Below are 23117 nucleotides of genomic sequence, written 5' to 3' on the forward strand. Positions count from 1 at the left end.
CAATGTCAATAAGCTATTTTAAAACTAGGCACTGCAAATTTCAACAGTTCCTGGGGGAGGTGAGTATTTGTTAGTTTTCCAGGTAAGTAAACCACCTACAGGGTTCAAAGTTGGGTCCAAGGTAGCCCACCGTTGGGGGTTCAGGGCAACCCCAAAGTTACCACACCAGCAGCTAAGGGCCGGTCAGGTGCAGAGGTTAAAGTGGTGCCCAAAACGCATTCAATGGAGAAGGGGGTGCCCCCGGTTCCAGTCAGCCAGCAGGTAAGTACCCGTGTCTTCGGAGGGCAGACCAGGGGGGTTTTGTAGGGCACCGGGGGGGGGGACACAGGTCAGCACAAAAAGTACACCCTCAGCGGCACAGGGGCGGCCGGGTGCAGAGTGCAAACAGGTGTCGGGTTTGCAATTGGTTTCAATGGGAGACCCAGGGGCCTCTTCAGCGAAGCAGGCAGGCAAGGGGGGGCTCCTTTGGGTAGCCACCACCTGGGCTAGGGAGAGGGCCACCTGGGGGTCGCTTCTGCACTGGAGGTCAGATCCTTCAGGTCCTGGGGGCTGCAGGTGCAGTGTCTTTACCATGCGTCGGGTTCTTTGAAGCAGGCAGTCGCGGTCAGGTGGAGCCTCTGGATTCCCTCTGCAGGCGTCACTGGGGGGCTCAGGGGGGTCAACTCTGGCTACTCACAGGGTCGCAGTCACCGGGGAGTCCTCCCTGTACTGTTGGTTCTCCGCAGGTCGAGCCAGGGGCGTTGGGTGCAGAGTAGAAAGTCTCACGCTTCCGGCGGGAAACGTGTGGTCTTTAAAAGTTGCTTCTTTGTTGCAAAGTTGCAGTCTTTGTGGAACAGGGCCGCTGTCCTCGGGAGTTCTTGGTCCTTTTAGATGCAGGGTAGTCCTCTGAGGCTTCAGAGGTCGCTGGACCCTGGGGGATGCGTCACTGTTGCAGTTTTTCTTGAAGTGGGGAGACAGGCCGGTAGGGCTGGGGCCAAAGCAGTTGGTGTCTCCGTCTTCTCTGCAGGGCTTCAGGTCAGCAGTCCTTCTTCATCTTCAGGTTGCAGGAATCTGTTTTCCTAGGTTCTGGGGGCCCCTAAATACTCAATTTAGGGGTGTGTTTAGGTCTTGGGGGTTAGTAGCCAATGGCTACTAGCCCTAGTGTGGCCACACCCTCTTTGTGCCTCCTCCCTGAGGGGAGGGGGGCACATCCATAATCCTATTGGGGGAATCCTCCATCTGCAAGATGGAGGATTTCTAAAAGTCAGAGTCACCTCAGCTCAGGGCACCTTAGGGGTTGTCCTGACTGGCCAGTGACTCCTCCTTGTTTTTCTCATTATCTCCTCCGGCCTTGTCGCCAAAAGTGGGGCCGTGGCCGGAGGTGGCGGGCATCTCCACTAGCTGGAATGCCCTGTGGCGCTGTAACAAAGGGGGTGAGCCTTTGAGGCTCACCGCCAGGTGTTACAGCTCCTGCAGGGGAAGGTGAGAAGCACCTCCACCCAGTACAGGCTTTGTTAATAGCCACAGAGTGACAAAGGCACTCTCCCCATGTGGCTAGCAACATGTCTGGTGTGTGGCAGGCTGGTAAAACTAGTCAGCCCACAATGGAAGCCGGGTATGTTTTCAGGGGGCATCTCTAAGATGCCCACTGGGGTGTATTTCACAATAAAATGTACACTGTCATCAGTGTGCATTTATTGTGCTGAGAAGTTTGATACCAAACTTTCCAGTTTTCAGTGTAGCCATTATGGTGGTGGGGAGTTCGTGTTTGACAGACTCCCAGACCATATACTCTTATGGCTACCCTGCACTTACAATGTCTAAGGTTTTGCTTAGACACTGTAGGGGCATAGTGCTCATGCACTTATGCCCTCACCTATGGTATAGTGCACCCTGCCTTAGGGCTGTAAGGCCTGCTAGAGGGGTGACTCATCTACGCCATGGGCAGTGTGAGGTTGGCATTGCGCCCTGAGGGGAGTGCCATGTCGACTTAGTCATTTTCTCCCCACCAGCACACACAAGCTGGCAAGCAGTGTGTCTGTGCTGAGTGAGGGGTCCCTAGGGTGGCATAAGACATGCTGCAGCCCTTAGAGACCTTCCCTGGCATCAGGGACCTTGGTACCAGGGGTACCAGTTACAAGGGACTTACCTGGATGCCAGGGTGTGCCAATTGTGGAGACAAAGGTACAGGTTAGGGAAAGAACACTGGTGCTGGGGCCTGGTTAGCAGGCCTCAGCACACTTTCACATCATAACTTGGCATCAGCAAAGGCAAAAAGTCAGGGGGTAACCATGCCAAGGAGGCATTTCCTTACACCATGCATTGTATTTGCTTAGCTAGGCCAGAAAGATGGGTCTGCTGAATTCTTGCAGGACTGCATCCCTTTCCAACTGAGCTTGTGATGAATTGAGGGTCATGGTTCATGGTTGTTACCTCTCATGCCCCATCAACTGCTTGGATGAATTGCCCTGTGATGAATACTTTTAATGCCTCTCATTTCATCATGAAGGAAGTGGTAGTTCTACTATTCTCTTCAAAATAATGATTTATAGAGTCCTTTAGCGAGGCTTTGAAGGCTGAAGCCTAAGAGTGGAAGGCTGAAGGTTTGAAGAGGGAAGTTGGGGAAGGTACCATACCTCATGTCAGTTTTAATAGCAATGGAGAGTGGTCTGATAACAGCTTTCCCATGTACGCTCATGGCATCACCGATAGGTGTAGTGAGGTGGAGCAAAGGATGCAGCTCAATCTGACATGGGCATTACGTAAAGATTAATAAAAGGAATATTCCCACCTTTCCGGATTTCTCAACCTCAAGGCATCTGTCAACGATCAGTGAGAAAGCCACTGCACCAGTGCTTCAGTGTTACTAACTGTAGCCATATGTGACAGTACGGGTTTCACCTATCTATCACACTTTTAAAATCACCCCCTTTTATCCATGGGAGTTGAGTCCATTTTAACAAGGTTGCAGAAAAGTACACTGGTCTGTGTGGAGATTGTAGATGCTCAGCAAGATTAGTGTGACATTAAGCCTGCCCAGCACTGCCCTCCCCTTTTAATCTATTATGGTATCGAAAAGCATATAGGGAACACATGGTTGAACCCTGGTCAACTCCTCACTTGTGAAAAAAGAATAGCTGGTGGAACAACATTGCAACCTCCATCTCTTCTGCAGTGTGTTCACCTTGATCCCTGTTAAATGGGATTGTTGTGTAAATGCAATCTGTGTGTCCACCCTCTTAAAAAAGTATAAACATGATGCCGCTACTTCATGAAGCCCGTTCCCCAAACACCCCAAGTCAGAAATGTGACATCAGCATCAGAGACTACTTTAACTCCCTCTTTTTCATCTTTCCTCTCTGCTCTGCTTCTCAGACCATAAATATTTTTTGGGGTTAGTTGGTCGGATTCAGGTACGTCGGAAACAAAGAGGTCCCATGATGGAAGGACCATTTTTCCCTTATCTGTCCTTCATTTGCTTGTATTCTTATGTTGCCTTTTGAATGTTTTTTGTGTTTATGTGGTGAGATGGGTGTCAGCTTCTGGTGATTCATTTGCTGTAAATCGAGCATTTATAAAGAGTAATGGGCCAGATGTAGCAAAGGGTTTTTCCCATTCTGTGTCAATGGGAAAATGTGTTCGTACATATGGCCCAATATTTTCTATCCTTGAGTGCAAGTGGTGCCTCTTTGGGGAATGTAGGGCTCCTTATTTACAAAGAGTGGTTGTCCATCAGTGTGTAACCTTTACATAACAGATTCATGTGCAGCTCTTCTTCTCCCTGGAGTCTAAGGGTCCAGGCTTTATTAGTGCTTTATTCCCTTATTAGACACCTTTCAAATTCAGAATACGTTTTGCTTTAAAGCACAAGACTGGCTCAAAAGGCAGATACCAATTAAACTTAGATGGGAACCACTGCTTCACCCTCAGTAGTCCTTTTGGTTAAAATATTAATCAGGTTAGCATGAATTGGGTCTCCCTCATTGACAGTGGAGCATCCTCCAGATCAACTTTCGATTTTGTCTCTCTAGGACACCTGTCCGACAGTTTTCTGGGGCATACCATTATTTTGGTATCTCAGTCCAAAGTTTAGACGGAAATTCTAATAACATTGCCTAAAATTATTCATTTTCTGGGACATTCAGTACATTTGTGGTGTGAAGTAATCTTCAAAATCTCTGGGTACTTAGGGCCTGATTACAATTTTGGAGGAGGTGTTAATCTGTCCCAAAAGTGACGGTAAAGTGACGGATTTACCACCAGCCGTATTACGAGTCCATTATATCCTATGGAATTCGTAATACGGCTGGTGGTATATCCGTCACATTTGGGACGGATTAACACCTCCTCCAAAGTTGTAATCAGGCCCTTAGTGTTTAGCCAAAGCCTGTGGCTCAGTGTTTGCTATTTTCTCATTTAGCAATTACTGTGATGATAATGCAGGGTAGGAATGTTAAAGCTTTGATTACTTAACCTTTATTGTTCATAGCCCTACTCTTCCTCATCACAGTCTTACGCAAAATCCCACTATTCCTTCCAATTTGGCTTTTACCTATTGTAAAATAGGCTGTGATAGTTAAGTGGCATGAGAGTGTTTTAGGTTTAGGGCCATGTGTTGGGCATGTTCTTTAAAATAAATAGTGCCATCATGAAAGCGCAGCAGTTAAATCAACTGCATACCTGCCTCTAAGGAATGGATGCGTCTCATTTAGTAAGGTTTGTAATGAAGCAGAGTAGGTCTCGGAGTGATGAACATAACCTGAAATAAATCAGGGCAATGCCAAACTAATTTATGGGACATTAATTGAATCACTCATTAATCGTGTAATCCATTAGTTCAACAATGAATTAAGGAATAAACAGTTATACTTATAGCTATAGGAATGTCAGACAAATTCACAAGATAAATTTGTGCCGCGTCCTTGGAGGTAATTTATCCAACATTATCTTCCAGCTCACCCTGTGGCCCTCATCCTGGCTTGTTCGGTGGCTTACCCTCTGGAAAAAAAATATGAAGTAATTTCAAGGCCCCATTCCTCATAGGTGGAATGTTTGTTAAAAAATAAAAACACCATCTTACGTTCAACTCTGTGCAGAACCAACTACAACAGTCTAAGTGAGCTGCCGCTATATACTATGAGCTAGGCTGTGTACATACTGGGCATATCAACATTTCGTTGAGCCATGAAACTGCAATTCCAATTTTTTTAGGAATTGCATAGCCCACTGATAACTTGTGATAACTTGTGACCCCCTCAATAGGGAACCCAGTAAGTCCAAGACCTGTAGATAACCTTATGGCATGAGTAAGAATTGCTTAGTACACATAGGGGGTCATTCCGACCCCGGCGGTCAAGGATTGCCGGGCCCGGGGTGGGTGGGAGCACCGTCCAACAGGCTGGCGGTGCCCCGCAGGGCATTCTGACCGCGGCGGTTTGGCCGCGGTCAGAACAGGAAAACCGGCGGTCTTCCGCCGGTTTTCTGCTGCCCTCAGGAATCCTCCATGGCGGCGCAGCTTGCTGCGCAGCCATGGGGATTCCGACACCCCATACCGCCATCCTGTTCCTGGCGGTTCGCCCGCCAGGAACAGGATGGCGGTATGGGGTGTCGTGGGGCCCCTGGGGGCCCCTGCAGTGCCCATGACAATGGCATGGGCCCTGCAGGGGCCCCCGTAAGAGGGCCCCACAAAGAATTTCAGTGTCTGCTAAGCAGACACTGAAATTCGTGACGGGTGCAACTGCACCCGTCGCACCTTCCCACTCCGCCGGCTCCATTCGGAGCCGGCTTCCTTGTGGGAAGGGGTTTCCCGCTGGGCTGGCGGGCGGCCTTCTGGCGGTTGCCCGCCAGCCCAGCGGGAAAGCCAGAATGGCCTCCGCGGTCTTTAGACCGCGGAGCGGCCATATGGCGGTGCCCGCCGGCCTCGGAATGAGGCCCATAGTCAAATAACAAGCTACATACAAATGTGTATTATGTAACTAGGAACAAATGAGGATGACCAAGCATGGTCCAAGCTGGTAGATTCCTCCCAAGGCAAGCACCCCAGAAAGAGCATACTCATTGCAGTTTTAGGGGACATGCTTACTGAAGACAGACGTTAATCATGGGTTCTCTCACTATCAAGTCGTATAGTTCAAAAGCAAAACACACAGGTATTTTTCAATGCTGGTACTCAGGATGTCTCTTTCTTGTAGTTGTTCAGCATCAGTTTATGAATGACTAATGGTAGAATCTTGTTACAAACATGGATTCAATGCCTGAAGTGGAAGGTGATAAATGGTCACCTACAAGGATAGAATGAGGTTCTGGGCCATCTCTGGGAAGCCAGTACAGAGATGGGGCGCTAGTGCTGCTGTGAACACAGCTAGTTTCTTTCTGTACTAGTTTGTCAAATTGAGATATATATATATATATATATATATATATATATAAATATATATATATATATATATATATATATATGTTTATATATATATATATGTATATATATATATATATAGAGAGAGAGAGAGAGCGTGAGAGAGAGATTTAGATATACATATAAACACATATATATATATATATATATAGCTAAAAATAAGGTTATTTTATCCTATGCAAGTTGCGAGTAAAACTAAAACTACTTACTCATTTAGGGATATATATTACAGATAGCACCTACTGGTAAGCCTATGGGAGAAATGCATAAAGTACACATTTGATCTGTAATTGCTTCCAAAGCACACTGTGGTAATGGAGATGTAAATAGTGGGGGTGCTACGAAAGTACTCCAAACCTCTCATGACACATAAGTCAGCATCCATCCATCTCACTCTCATGTTGTTTAATCAAACTTGGGATTTCTCTGCTACATCAGAGGTTTCAAGGAAGTATGAAAGCACGTAATCCATTAAGTGCTCAGCTCTGCACATGGGGCTGCTCACCATCTATCTGAAGGTGAGGGCCATCATATTGACAAGGATGTCTATAGAAATTTTAAAGTCTCTCATTACCAGTGCTTTGTTGGTCATTGGGGTGTGCATTATAAAACACGTAATTACTGAATGAAAAAATAATAAAGGATTGTTATTCAGCAAAAAGAGATCACACCCCAAATTTCACTATGTAGAGTTCCTAAGTAGGGAAGTAGGAAGAGTCCTAACCAGGAACTTGACTCATCATGGGAGGATATAAAGCAAACAAAGTTCAAGGCACAGTCTTTAAAACGTAATCTCAGTAGACATATGCCCAGCTTGGTGGAGGGCAATGCTGTCTTTATTTATATTTTTTCTTAAGTTATTGTTAAATTATGAAAATGTCTCTTATGTGAGGCATACATGTATCTACAATATACAAAAAATGATGTATCACTTTAATACATGCAAGTATAAAATATATTGTTTGTGTTCCAACACATTACATTCTCGATGGTAGCACACCTAGAAATCACACACCAGTTGTCGATAATGATTTTAGCTTCATTGCCTTGATAGTATAATAGTCAATTGACAGTCTTCTTGCTGGCTTTGAAGATCCTCTTATCAGTGTTCAAGTTCATAATTTCAGGAACATCATCTAAGGTAGGCATAATGCTACAAATATATTCCTGAAATCATCCACACTATTTCTCAGACATGCAAGTGTTTTTAATATATTTTCAATCAATATAATAAACACTTTCTAAGCCACTATTTGTTTTGGTTTGCAAAGTGCAAGGATAACCCTACAAGCTACTGCTCTTTGAAACATGATGAAACAGCTATCAGTTTTGCATTCAGAATTCTGATTGTGAATTGCAAAACCATCAGTCTGAGTAAATGCTCTTTCTGGATTGTAACCATTAAAAGCTTCTTCATCAGGCCATGTACTCCTCATGAAAGTGTTTGTACCTTCAGGAGCCTCAAAGCAAGTTAATAAAATGCCTACTTCCCCAGCATATATCAAAATTCACAAGTTTAATCTTGAGCTATACCTATGTACTTCAGTACCTCCTTTTAAAGATATTGGGCCTGATTCACAAAGGCAACTTTTAAGTAAGTTTGCACTTTTTAATAAGTTTGCTACTTTCTGGTGTTCACAAACTACAGTTTTGTAGTACATTACACGTTTGTTAAATCACTGCACATGGCCAACCATTGATACAGTTTGTGAATACTGAAAACGTGTAAACTTACCCAAAAGAGCAAGTTACTAGAAAAGTGCTGGTTGTGAATACCAATTTGTATTTTTATAGTACTACTGTAGTACTGCAAAATGTACTACAAAGTGCTGTTTGTGAGTCAGGCACAGAATGTAGTAAAATGCAAGAAAAATTCACCAACGTAATACATTTATTACACTCAACAAGTTAAAATGATGCAGTGGAATACACTTAGAAGGTCATTTAGAGTCTGGTAAAGCAAGAGTCCTTTGTAATCGCAGGGGCTGCCACCCTCCACTTACACTTTTCATGCCACATGAGGAAACCACTAGTTATCTGATGTCAGAGCCACAGGGCAGCCTGGTCAATATGTTTTAAGGCCTACCACGTATTGGGTGGGACTTGCAGCATACATTTCTACTGCTAAGGTCTGCTATGTATGTTAAGGCCATAGCTTTTCTTCTTTTTATGCAAGAATAAGCCCCTGTTTTGGGGTCTCAACATTCAGAAGCATGTTTACAAAATTAGAGTTGTATTTCTGAGCCCCTTTCACTACCACAGTGTCACTTTTTGTGATGCTTCGGCAGTGCAAACTTCAATATCATATTTATTAGACCACGCAAAGCCACTTTGCATGGCTTTGAATGGCCTCATAGATACGGAGTAAGGCAAGGCAGCGCAAATCACTATGTTCTCTTACTCTGCACTCGGAAGGCGTTCCATAGGCATTGAGGTGGGTGTTGACTTGCAACACCCATGGATTTTGACGCATCCCCAGATTTATAAAACCATGTAAATCTGGGGATGCGCCAAAACCTTACGCCTCCCGAGGTGAGGCTTAACAAGGATGAATTACTTTATTTCTGCCCCTTTTTTCCTCTTTCCATGTGTGCTGCATTCTACATCACAGAAAAATGAAAATACCTCTCATGATTGAAAAATAATCCTGCCGACAACACTGGCTCCCTTGCACCATCGTTCAAGGGTGCCTGCATTGGTACTAGACTGCCGTAATGGCACCAGTGCAGGGGAAAGGGACAGGAATACACTGTATTACATAAATACGGTGCATTCCTGCCCTTTCACTTTGGCGTAGGGCAGCACAGCAAGGTCACTTGTTGCGCTGCACTATTCCGAATCCTGACAAAATGAGGGCCTTAGCTGTCTTAAGTACTCCCTCATAATCCAGCTGAAACCAGTCACTACATTCCCAAGTCTTCGTACATCTTAAGGACACACAGCTGGGCCCTTACACGAAAGAACTGCCCTGTACTAGGCATAAGCATAACTGTATCAGTTCTGATAATATGTTTTGCTTTCATTTATTCCAATGCTGAGAAAACCTATAAAAAGCAGTGTAGATTTATATTTGTGATACTTTATATTTAGGTGTGTATGAATTAGAGTAGTTTTCAATTCAGGCTAGAGATGCTTTTAGCCGTCGATCAGAGCTCATGTATTGACTAAAACTAGTTTTAGGAAGCAGTACTTACAGAGTGGTTGAGGCTCCACCTTTATGTTGGCCTTCTGTACCACAGGGTTTAAACAAGTCAGTAGTTATGTGATCATGCTTATTAAATAGTTACAATTGAGTGCATGGGTAGTAAAGTATAAATGTACTGCAATTAAATGATATTTATTTAATAAATATTTTCCTATGATTTCCTTAAAACAAACCACCTGTGTTTACTATTATGATTTGCTGCTGGTGCCTCGCCGAAAACAGTGTTTTCTAATGAAAAGGCCAGCATCTGTATGGCTGGCTCTACACAGCATGACTCACTTCAGATTTCCATTATTAAACAAATGTCTGCCTGGTGTAAACATTGTCACATGGTGGTGACAATAAACTTCATACATCCATTATTTTCTAGATTGCAAAAAAGAGCACGTGAACCCCATGGGATGTTTACAGGAACATCTTCATGAGAAAGGGACCCAACATCAACATGACTCACCATCCTTCTTAGATGAGGAGATGACTTTCTCAGTAAGCAATTACCAGATTGACCACGAAAATTCTTGCTGTGTGCACATAATTCCCCACCAACACCTTTTACATCCCTGACCAATCCCGCCCTACCATCGCGACCGCCCTGCCTCCACCACAACCTCTAGTCTTGTATCTGTCAAAACAATTAAGATTTTTCAAAGGCTGTCTGTTCCTTGTAAATATGCTGGACAGTCACATCTGATCGATTTTACAAAACAAAAATATTTCTTTTAATTTTCACCGGAAGCAATTTTCCTCGCAGTTGAGCACGAAAAAAATGAAAAGCATATGCAGAAGTCTTCACATTTTTTAAGCAAAAATAATATTTTTTCCTATTCCTTCCTTCCCATTACTTGTCTCATCAACGAATAGTGTAGAAGTGCAGTTCCTCGTTAGAACCTTCAGGTCATCCAGACGTACTTATCTTCTGTTTAGTTCAAGTGTGACTTCAGTGTCCCATTTTGAAAGCATGTTATATGCATGCTCTACAACATGAAAAGACTATTGGTGCCAATACAAAAGTGCACATTTTATATCAAAGCAATAAGAGGATGCAAGCATAAATAGAGCAATGGAGTAGACAGAACTACAGGTATTTGAAAATTACTTCTTGGAAAACTCACGAGGCAGCGTGTCCTGTATCATAATACATTGTTCAGAGATGGTATTACCGACCAATATTATAAGGCATAAATACCCTCTAGTTCCATAATCATATAGAGGAACAAGGCCGAAGACCAAGTTCCTTTGTATGGTTATAGAACTCCGAAGTGACTTGCAATATCCTTATCATGTAATGCAGGGGGTAGTTTATCCCATATAATAGGTGGTCACACCATCACCTTTCCCACAAAACACTTAGGCCCGTATTTATACTTTTTTAGCACCGTATTTGCGTCGCCTTTTGACGCAAAATCGGCGAACTTACGAAATACAATTTTGCGTCAAAAAACGACGCAAATGCAGCGCTAAAAAAGTATAAATATGGGCCTTAGGGCCTGATTTATATTTTTTTAGTGCTGCATTTGTGTAATTTTTTATGCTAAAGTGGTGCAAACTTAAAAAATACAATTACATTTTGCAAACTTGTGCAGCTTTTGTGTAAAAAAATAATGCAAATGCAGCATTAAAAAAGTATAAATCAGGCCCTTAAAACCTTGGTGCCTAACTCTTTTAAAAAGAGAGAGAGCATGTTTACAAACAAGAAGAATAAAAATAAGACTTCTAGGGCAAAATTAAACACATCAACAACCATGTTAAATATTTGTTACAAAAAGATCTTAGAAACACTTCAATAGAAGTCAGTTGTTTTTGGGGTTTTTTAAAAAGCTGCAGTGACTCAGAAAGTGTAGAAGCATGCAGTCTACAATTACCTAAGGGATACAAAAAATAACCATGTTCTTTCTTCTAGTCACTGTAAGCTAGAAAAACAGAGCAGAAAAAAGAAAATCACATTTTAATTTTCATTCCTTTAAACAGCTACTCCCTGACTTGACCTGTTTTTCACCTCAGCTGCTGACTTTGGGCTCAGCCATGACAGAGCTTGACTGCAATAACTTATCACTGTGGTGTTATGATGTCTTTTGGGCAACTGAGTGTGTCACCAAGTGTGGATTATAAAGACATTAGAGATGTGCATTTATAAAAGGTGTTAGAAAATGGGTTTCAGGTTGGCAGAGGTATGCAACCTATCCAAGCAGGAATCACAATCCTGGTCAGAGAAAGTCACAAACACACTCTAATTGAACCTGTGCTCAACACCTAGTAGTTTGGCACAGAGCAGTCAGGCTTAACGTAAGAGACAATGGTGGTCATTATGAGTTTGGCGGTCCTGCTACGCCTTGCAAGCGGTAACACCACCGACAGCATGGCGGAGCAGGACCGCCAAATTATGATCACTACAGTGAATGGGCTGCAAAGCAGCCAGTTCACTGCCTGTACCATCAGGGCTGTGGGACCGCTGGGCTGAAGGTGTGCTACCTTCGGCCCAACGGTCAACCTTACACTGCCAATGGCATTATGGGTCTCCTTTCCGCCAGGGATTTCCTGGCAGCAACCCTGCCAGGAAATCCCTGGCAGAAAGGATACTGGTGTCAGGAATTGACATGCTTGTCACCAGTATGTGACTCCCCCACACCCCCCGAAACAGCCACGGCCTCCCTCCCATCCACCCCTGAACCCCATAGACACCACCCCCCACCCACTGAACCCCATACATACCCCCACTCCCATCCACACATGCACACACCACACACATACACACAGTCACCCATCCACGCACACACATTCACACGTTCACAACCCTCCCGACTCCCTGCTGACACGTTCACACAGATACATGCACACACACAAACACACTCCCCTCCATTCACACACACTTGCACCCCCACTCACAAACACAACACTCAACATGTTCCTCTCCCCTCCTCGCCCACTATCCTGTCGGACGATCACCTTACCTGCTCGCGGTGGTCATCCTGGAGGGAACGTGTCCATGGGGCCTGCTCTGCCGGCACCGGCCCATCACCACAACACTGCCATGCCGATTACAAAGTTGTAATACGGCGGGTGGTGTTGGATGAAGTGGCGGTGCCAGCAGAGCAAACTCCACTAGACCGCCGACCGCCAGCACGGCTGCTGGCGGCTCCCTGCCCAATTTATGGCAGAGAGCTGCCAGGAGTCGTAATATTGTGGTCTCAAGACTGCCATCACTGGCGGTCTCCTGGCCGGTGTGACTTCGGCGGTCAACTGTTTTGACTGCCGAGGTCATAATGAGGGCCAATGTGTTAAGTATTTGTGCAACTCTTCAAACAGTGAAACAGTGAAAATACCACTCAAAAAGATACCACACCCGAATACAACAATAGAGTTTAATTTAATGAAAAAAACAAGAACAAAACGACAAAAAATCAATAAGTAGAACAGGAGTTATGAATTTTCAAAGAGTAGACTGAAATGTAGTGCTTAACAGCATAAATCATGAACCAGGGCTATCTTGTCGCGCTAGACAGGGTCAAATCTGAATGTTCAGGCTGACTGTGATGGAGCATGGGCCGGATACAGAGACCAGATTTGGCCATCTGCAAAAGTAACCTGTTTGCATCTACATTGAGGGAGAGGTGAGGAGCAGAGGAGGCTTTGCATCATTGTCGATCCTTGGGATAAAGGCGATGCATCAGCTCAGAGCCGTGCAAAGACGGAGGTTTGTCTTAAATGGAGGTGATGCACCATGCAGTTGGCAATGCATTGCCCTCGATCCTCACAGCAGTGGCAATGTGTTGATGGAGATGTAGTGGTTCTGAGTGGCACAATAGCGCTGGTGCAGAGATTCTTGTTGGAGCAGCACTTCATACCCACTTCAAGGGTCCAGGACTGATTGGCACCACTTTGCAGGGCAAGACTCACAGATGGCAGAGTTCTGGTGCTGTAGCAGGTAAGTTGTTTTGTGTCCCTGAGACTTCAGAAAGCAGGAGACCAGTTAGCTGGTCTTTGGAGTCACACTGGGTGTTGGGTTCAAGTGATGTGGGTCCAGTCCTTTTCACCCAGGAAAGCAGTTCTTCCAGAGCAGTAGTCCAGCACAGAGGCAGTCCTCGTAGCAGCCGTGTTGCAGCAGAGCAGTTCTTTTTCCGGGCAGAGAATCCACAAGTCCAGAAGTGTACTGAGTTAGTAGGCTCAGGAGTCCAGTTCTTATACCCAGTGGTGCCTTTGAAGTGTGGAAGACTTCAAAGAGATGCCTTTAAAGGGCACAGAGTGCCTGCCCTCCCTGCCCTGGCTCCTGACTTACTACAGGCGATATGCAGCCCTTTCTGTGGGGACAGGACCCAGCCTTTTCAGGTGTAAGTGCCAGCTTCTCTCTCACATCCTACCCAGGATGTCCCATCGGGATGTGGATGGTCCATCTGTCCCATCAAAGCTCCCTTTGTGTGTGACTGTCTAGAGGGAATACACAAAGCCCAGGTGTCACCCACCTTAGACATATATTCAGAGACAAGCAGAAGGCAACAAATGGCTAAAGTAAGAAAGTGTAAACTTTCTAAAAGTGGCATTTTCAGAATTACAATTTAAAATCTGAATCAAACCATAAATTACGATTTTAAATTGTGATTCCAGCAACATCAAACTTGGGGCGTCCTTTACCTTCCCAATTGGAAATTACACTACTAATATGTAATAGGATAATCCTAATGTTATCCCATGAGAGAAATAGGACTTGCAGCAATGAAAAGCGAATTTCAAGGTTTTTCAGTACTACGACATGTAAAACTTAAAGGTACATGTCCTACTTTTTAAATACACTGCACATTTCCCTTAGACTGTCCAGAACCTACCTTAGAGGTGACTTATATGTCTTAAAAAGTAAGATTTGGGCCTAGCAAGAAGGGTAACTTGCCAGGTTGACATGGCATTTAAAAACTGCACACACAGACTCTGCAATGGCAGGCCTGAGACATTGAAGGGCTACTTAAATGGATGGCCCAATCAGTGCTGCAGGCCCACTAGTGACATTTTATTTACAGGTCCTGGGCACAGGTAGTAGACTATACTAGGGACTTATAAGTGAAATTAAATATGCCATATAGGTATATATCAATCAAACCATGTTTTAGGGAGAGAGCACAAGCACTGATTAGCAATAGTAAAGTTCACAGATTCCTATGGCCCACAAAAGCGAATTCAGCAAAAAGTGGAGGGGAAAAGGCAAAAAATCTGGGGGGATCCTGTAGAGAGGGCCATTTTCAACACTGGGATTGCGGAATTCCATGTTTTATAACATTTTTAAAGTTTTTATATACTGTGACTAAATGGTGTGTCTATTATCTAGGGATGAAAAGCTGAGCTAGTCTGACAGGAATTCGAATGCATGACCTTCAGGTCACACAAAAATGTCTGTTGCCCGGACTTGTATCAGGAAGCAACTTTGCCATTTTTGCTAAACTGTTTGCTACTCATTGAACATACACTAAAAGGATGAAAATCTGAACCCCGATCCACAAGATGTTGAGGGGCATATTAATTAACAAATCATGCAGCACAGCAAGTCACCTTGCTGTGCTGCATGCTAGGGAAATCACAGGAATGTGCCATACTTTACATTGTACAACACATTCCGGTTCTTCCCTGCTTTGGCATTCCATGTGCTGCCGAACGCAAATGCCATCGTCCTTCTACCATGCTTCAAGGGTACCTGCGCTGTAAGCAGGATTGTTTTTTGTGCTGGAAGAGGCACCTTCCTGCACAAAAACAATCCTGAGAGGCATTTTCATCTTTCTATGTGTGCTGCATTATGCAGCACACGTAGAAAGAAGACGTAACAAGGAGAAATAGCATTTTGATGCATTCCTAGTTCTACCAATAATGGTAAATTTTGGAATGTTCCAAAATCCATGGGTGGATGTGTGTAAACACCAACATGCCCCCATGGAAAGCCTTCCCATGGCAGAGTATCCAAACACAACGAATTGTGCTGTGTTGCATTACTCTAGATTTATCAGGAACGGCTATGCAAGGTGGCCCTGTGTGGTGTGATCAATCTAACTTAAGAGTTGCGTTTCTTTTGCCCCCCGTTGTGTGGCACACGATCAATGCAACTCTTTAATAAATATGCTTCTAAATCCTTAACCTGCAGGGTATGCTCTGATCTCTACAGCATTGTCTTAACAGCCGCAGTTGTCTTGCTGACATTATAAAAGTACCCAAGGTTTTGGCTCTATAACATCACACAATATTCACTAAAGCGATGGACTTTTGCTGCAGTTGGCACTTTAGTCATCTGTCAGATCAAAGTGCACAAACCACACAGCAGGACAGAATCATAATTGTGATGTTTGTGTCAATGAGATGCTATTAGCAGATACCTAGACTCACACAAGTGTTTAGTAAAAAATACAACTAATTTCAAGAAATCAAGAACTTATTTCAGCTGGAAGAGGCACGAGTCCCTAAACTAAAAATATAATGCTGACAAAAATGTATTGATCAACAAAGTTTTCCATAAACACTTTGTTGCATATTAACAGCAAGCCTTCCACTCCCAGAACCATTTTGCCATGTTGTAACAAAAAGCGACTACCTGTAGTATTCCCTTAGGTAGCACAGGTACAATCAAGAATCAATTTGGTGAAGGTCCGGGTCCGCGACGTCAAAACCTATCCAAGCCCCTTGGTCATTCAGAAGTCTCCTATATTAAATCTTTAATACATACATTAAAATACTTTTGATGTCATGGCACATAAAATATGTGATAAGCATACAATGTTTTTAACACAACCAATCACAACACTTGGGGGCAAATTTGCTAAAAATATCAAGCAATGCAACACAGCAAGGGGGGTGGATGTGCGGCATTGTGGAAAGGGCAAAGATTGGAATCGCTCGATAATCACTAAGATATGGGGCTGTCCAGCTCTCTCTCTGCACTCACGCACCTGTGCTTGCCTACTCCTAAAGCAGGCACACTTGCATCCTGTCACAAGGGTGAGGGCCCTTGCATCATGTCACAAGGGTGTCCGTGGTGTGCTCACAATATATTTTGTGCAGGAAGGGAAACTACCCTGCACAGAAAGCATATTGTTCTTTCTATGTGTGCTGCTGTCTACAGCTCAAATAGAAAGAGAAAGTAACAAAGAGAAGTGAAGGGAATTCTCCTTGTTACACCGCCCTTGGGTAGGTACACCATTCGCTGCAAACTCAGATTTACTATCTTTAGCAAATCTGGGCTTGGTCAAAATACATGAGTGGATGTGTGGGACCACCAATCCTCCACTAGTGTAGCACCTACCAAACACAGTGCAATGTAATGCAGTGCTAGGTGCAGCACTGCTTTACTTTGAACAATGCCACACAGGGCGATACAAATCGGTGCTTATGTGGCTTTCTAAATCTCGCCTAGAATGTTGTGTTGTGTCTGTGCCAAAAATGTGGTACAACCACATTGCAATATGTTAGTAAATCTGGGCGTTGATTCTTTGATGGACTCACCAGAAAAGCATATAATTGGGTGGGTGGGCTCTATTCTTACACTAACTGTGTGCTTCCTTTCTACAGTCCCTGAAATTGAAAGGAATATCTAACAAGACCAGAACAATTCCACCAAAGCTACAGTTTATTTCTTTCATTAGTTTTTCAGGATTTGTTTTTATTTATGAAAAGCTCCATTGTAACTTAATTGCAAAATAAAATAGATTATGTGAAAGGAAACATGATGGACACACAGCACAGACACACACTGAGGTAGACAGCAAAGACACACATATCATAGAGACCCAGGCGGTCATTCTGACCGCGGCGGTCGCCGCCCGCCAAGCGGTTCCTGCCGAAAGACCGCTCTGCGGTCAAAAGACCGCGGCAGCCATTCCGGCTTTCCCGCTGGGCCGGCGGGACACCGCCAGAAGACCGCCGGCCGGCCCCGCGGGAAAGCCCCTTCAACAATGAAGCCGGCTCGGAATGGAGCCGGCGGAGTTGCAGGGGTGCGACGGGTGCAGTGGCACCCGTCGCGATTTTCACTGTCTGCAAAGCAGACAGTGAGAATCTTTGTGGGGCCCTGTTAGGGGGCCCCTGCACTGCCCATGCCAGTGGCATGGGCAGTGCAGGGGCCCCCAGGGGCCCCACGGCACCCGTTCCCGCCATCCTGGTTCTGGCGGTGGACACCGCCAGAAACAGGCTGGCGGGAAGGCGGTTGGAATCCCCATGGCGGTGCTGCAAGCAGCGCCGCCATGGCGGATTCCCTGGGCCAGCGGGAAACCGCCGGCTCCCCTTTTCTGACTGCGGCTTTACCGCCGCGGTCAGAATCGCCAAGGAAGCACCGCCAGCCTGTTGGCGGTGCTTCCGCCGCCCTCCGCCAGGGAGGTCATGGACCGCCAGGGTCAGAATGACCCCCACAGTCCTGTACATTTCATGAATATACTTCACACATACATACCCTACATTGGACATCCACACTAAAAAAGAACACAACTACACATACATATCTGAAGAGGCACATCAATCATACATGTTCAGAAATAAACATGTACACAACAAGAAACCACAAAAACATGTACAAACTGTTCTCGAATAACTAGGAATGTATCTATGGTATAGAGCATTGGCATTTAAGTGACTTTATTGCACAAAAATGTTTAGTTATTTTCAGCAAAAGAGATTAAATCAAAAATGTTAAACCATTGTTTACCACCTTCAAATTCTGCAAGATCCACGCACTGGTGCCCTAGAATTCTGCCAGCAATATTCTTGGGCTAGTCAGGTAGAATCCAAGACTAATGTAATTCACTTTGTATACAAATGTGACCATCAACTGGAATGAGACCAAATGCCCTTGACACAAAGGAATAATGTAATATCTTAAACTCAATGTTTACAGAAAACTTGAAGTACTTCAGTGCTTTGACGTTTACCGGGTCCATGTACACGTAACCTATTTAGCCCATGATCATACTTTGGCGGTCATAAGACTGCGGCGGCCATTCCGGCTTTCCCGCTGGGCCGGCGGGCGATCGCCAGAAGACCGCCGGCCGGCCCAGCGGGAAAGCCCCTTCAACAATGAAGCCTGCTCGGAATGGAGCCGGCGGAGTTGCAGGGGTGCGACAGGTGCAGTGGCACCCGTCGCGATTTTCACTGTCTGCAAAGCAGACAGTGAGAATCTTTGTGGGGCCCTGTTAGGGGGCCCCTGCACTGCCCATGCCATTGGCATGGGCAGTGCAGGGGCCCCCAGGGGCCCCACGGCACCCGTTCCAACCATCCTGGTTCTGGCGGTGGACACCGTCAGAAACAAGCTGGCAGGAAGGCGGTCGGAATCCACATGGCAGTGCTGCAAGCAGCGCCGCCATGGCGGATTCCCTGGGCCAGCGGGAAACTGGCGGGAAACCGCCAGCTCCCCTTTTCTGACCGGGGCTTTACCGCCGCGGTCAGAATCGCCAAGGAAGCACCGCCAGCCTGTTGGCCGTGCTTCCGCCGCCCTCCGCCATGGCGGTCATGGACCGCCATGGCGGTCATGGACCGCCAGGGTCAGAATGACCCTCTTTATGTTTTGAGGGTAGTGGCTTTCTTTATCTCAATTCAGGACTGCCAGTACCAGAATGCAAAGTAAATTTGGGATTGGAACAAATAGATGGTCTGGGGAGATCACAAACTCCATTAAATGTTACCTTAGAAACAACATCCCTAAATTTTCACATGACTTGAAAGGATTTTTAAAGATTTTATTGACGATACACATGTCAGTAGTTACCACTAAGGCAAAGCTGGGCATACTAATGCCCACATTTACAAATAAATCACACAATGCAGTACATCAAGTAAGGCTGCTGTGCTGCGTTGCATAATTGGGAAAGAGTATGACAGTGCTATATCCTTAAAGATGTGAAGTTGTTCTGCTCTTCCCCTGCTCTGATACAGTTTATGCTGCCATGCCCCTATGCAGATACCCTCGGCACCACAGTGCAAGGGTATCTGCACTGTAGGTAGCATACTTTTTGTGTGGGAAGGGGTGCCTTCCTGCATAAAAGGTATGCAGAAAGGTAATTTCCTCTTTCTTTGAATGCTGCAGAATGGAACTCACATGGAAGGAGAAGAATATGAGGAGAAATAAAAACATTTCTCCTTGTTACCCAGTCACAGAGATGGGCAGGGTTTTGGTGCAAATCAATGTCTACAAAGACTTCGTAGATTTGGCTTTGCATCACATTCCTAATCACTGGAACACCCAAGTAACACCCATGGAACAGCGCAATGATGCAAAGTGACTGCATTACTTTGGGTTCCAATCCAACACAAATCATTATCAACAAACCCAACATTCTGCATTGGGTCTTTGTTAAAAAGTGATGCAAACCTGACACAAAGTGTTTCTAAATCTGGGCCTAGATAGAAACAAGAATCCGGGATTCTTCAGCATGGGAAGTGGATCCTTGTTTTCAGAAAGCAGATCTCATACTTCTGTGGCAAACTACCTTCCACACTTTCTACAGGACTGGCTTCTGCTACAACTCCTCTGATCTGTTGGTTGTTTTAGGGAAGAACTGTCCATCATGTCTTTGCTTCCGTAGGCCATAATAAAACATGACACCAAATTAGGCAGAATTACCCCTGATAAAGCACTATAAAATGGAGAGACCACAGCATACATATTTAAGAAACATACCTGCTATTGCTCTTCAATGTCAGTTTACATTTTTGCCCTTCATAATAGGACGGCCTAGCTAGTCAAGACTTTTTCATATTGAAGCCCAAATCCCCTAGTGAATTAAAGTAAGGTAGACAAACTAGACAGGTTCTGCCAGGGGTTACAGTTGGAGCCCACCGGCACTCATTTTTTGGAAACCAGCACTTATCTTTCCACAACAGACTTTGAGTCAGAGGACAAGAGAGAAAAACGCAAATGAGAGAAAGAAGGAGGAAGGGAAAGATGGAAAAACTGTGACAAAGGAAGAAAGCAGGGATGAAAAAGGACCTGCAAGATTGAGATAGAGTGGCGGGGAGTATGTGGTGGTGGATTAAAGAGGTACAAGAGGGAATCAAGACTACGCAGCGTTTGCATTCGGCACCCCAATCTTTGATAGTGCTTGCATTCGGCACCCCAATCTTTGATAGTGCTCGCCGTGGGTTTCTAGGCAAAACCTTTGGCCCCGGCTCTTATTCTCTCACACATTAAGCACTGTGGCCACTATATCACCAAGGTGGATGGAAGGCAGTGGATGAGAGAAGGAAAGGCAAAAGAGTAATACTTTGTGTTCTTGGTACTTACGTTTTATTCTGTGGACTAATTACAGACAAACTAACGAGTGAGTGGCCAGGTATAGAGAGGTGCAAACCACGTGTACCAAAATCTGTAAAATGTAGACAGTAATAGGGGTTGCTCTAGAGGGAATGAGGGGGCTACTAAGGTTCATAAAAAGGCCAAAGGGCTTTTTGTCAGACAGCATAACTGTCTAATGACTGAATAATCAGCCACTGCTGCTTTGGTAGGAAGACAAGATGCACTGATCAAATGCCTCATTAGAGAAAATACTTAGGGATGGTTGTATTTATAACTCTATTCCTCATTCGGACTTCCAGATGGCCTTTGTTTGAATTTCCCTCCCCTACGACTTAACATTCGTGCAAAGGCCAGAGTCCTCCCTCAAATTATTAATCTACATTGCAGTAGGAATGACGTTAGGAACTGTTCTTCTCGCCATCCAGGTCATAAGCTCCGGATTTCATTTGTACAGAAAAAGTGGATGAAAGCCAGAGTGAACATCGAGCTTGGAGAATGCAGAAAAAGGCACCGGGGGAAGTATCTCGAGCAACTATTCCTAAAGTGCAACGGCCACCCTATAAAGGGTCTCCCTGTACGATAGTAAATTCTAAAGCACAAACTTTAGGGCGAAACGTTACATGTACGATTGCTGCAGCACCTAGATTGGTTGATCAGAAAAATCGAATTTTTCAATCTGTGTCTGAATAAAAGACTATCAGCTTCATTGGTTTGAGTTAAAGGATTGGAAATGCCATAATTTAGGGCTTGAGTTCTAAAATCGCTCCCTTCAGATGACCTTGGTTTATCTCTAGCCCCATAGATTCAAACATACTACCGGCTCATTTACAAGAAACCGGGGCATTTTGATTGATGCACCAGTTTTCTTGCTCCGCCCTGCGCCCCCTTGCCATGCCATGAGAGCGCTGTATTTACAATACAGTGCTCCATGGCGCAAAGTTTCTGCAACAACATCAGAAATTCTGATGCTGTTGTGGCGCTAAACCTTAACATTGCTGGACTGGCATCAAAGTTTTGACTCTAGTCCAGCAATGTTAAGGGGACCTTATAGACAACAGCACAGCATCACCATTAATGCTTGTCCTGAGCAGGCTTTAAAAAAATTACGCTATGCTGTCGCAGCATGATGCAACGAAATTGTGTAGATTTCACTGCACCATTTCTCCATGGCTTTTAACAGGGGAGCGCCTACCATGCATACTTTATACCTGGCACATATATAATGTGATGCAAGACTTTACAAACTGGTGCAATTGTGACACTGCACCAGTTTGTAAATATGGCTTGGGGTAGAGAACTGTTTTGCGCTAGTTTAGCGTCATAAGAAATGACGCTAAGGCGGAGCAAAATCGCTGTAAATTAGGCTTTATGCTGCTTGGGGTGCGAACATTATACTTCATACACCTTGCGCCCACCTTTCCAAAAAGTAATTCTACATTCTAATACTACATTCGTTATATTCTATAACAAATGTAAGGAAGCAATCAACTCACACCACTATTGTGTATTCAAAGATAGACTATGATTTACAGCCAAGGGTCCAGTTCAGTGCATTTCAGATGTACTGACAAAGGGCCTCTAATTCAATCAATGTGATGTAATGTTTTGAACAACTGGACCCTATGAGTTATTCCGAGCTCCCTCTGAAACAAAGTAGACATTACATTGTGCAGTTCTACCAAATTCTGAGGGGAACGAATGAAAGAGATAGACACTGTTTATCAGAATACCCACAAATTTGAAGAGAGTGAAATCAAAGATGGTCGCTCTTTAAAATACTCACCAGGGGGATAAGAGCCTGTAGCAGCACCAAAACCACAAGGAGCTGCGGATGCATCGTTCTGGGTTCCAGTGAACTTGGGCCACTTTGCCAATCTCGCCCTCCATATATAGCTAAATTCTAACAGGAAATAATCCCTAATTAATTATTTCCCGGATTAAATCAACAGAATCGTGTTCTCCACAGTGTCAGAGAATGAAGGGAGCTCTATGGACAGTACAATCACCAGGACTCTCCAGTTACCTTCTTACGAAGACTTGTATTCTCCTCTTGTAAACAACTCTGTCTGGGTTCTTTATCAGGGAAATAGGATTGCCGCCAATACCGCACTGCTGGTAGTCTAATCCAAGTGCATCTAACTGTCGCCTAAAACTGACACACGTGCCTGTGGTTGCCCAATCTGAGAATATAAAAGAGAACCCCAATTGTTGTCATTTCGAAAGGACCTAAGACACTTTTTTTTAGAAAGTAGTAACTAAATCTAAAGTGGGGTGAA

At 44.7% G+C, this 23117-nt stretch overlaps 1 protein-coding gene across 1 annotated transcript in view; it reads right to left on the reverse strand.

Moving 5' to 3' along the window:
* Positions 1 to 22687, reverse strand: part of LOC138258677 (olfactomedin-like) — a 126471-nt gene extending 103784 nt beyond the window's left edge. The window contains exon 1 of the mRNA XM_069205982.1: positions 22625 to 22687. Coding sequence (XP_069062083.1) covers positions 22625 to 22678 — 54 coding nt within the window. The 5' untranslated portion in view covers positions 22679 to 22687. The remainder of the gene's footprint in view (positions 1 to 22624) is intronic.
* Between the last annotated feature and the right edge of the window lie 430 nt (positions 22688 to 23117).

Source organism: Pleurodeles waltl, chromosome 9 (genome assembly GCF_031143425.1).
Source record: "Pleurodeles waltl isolate 20211129_DDA chromosome 9, aPleWal1.hap1.20221129, whole genome shotgun sequence".
Classification (NCBI taxonomy): Eukaryota; Metazoa; Chordata; class Amphibia; order Caudata; family Salamandridae; genus Pleurodeles; species Pleurodeles waltl.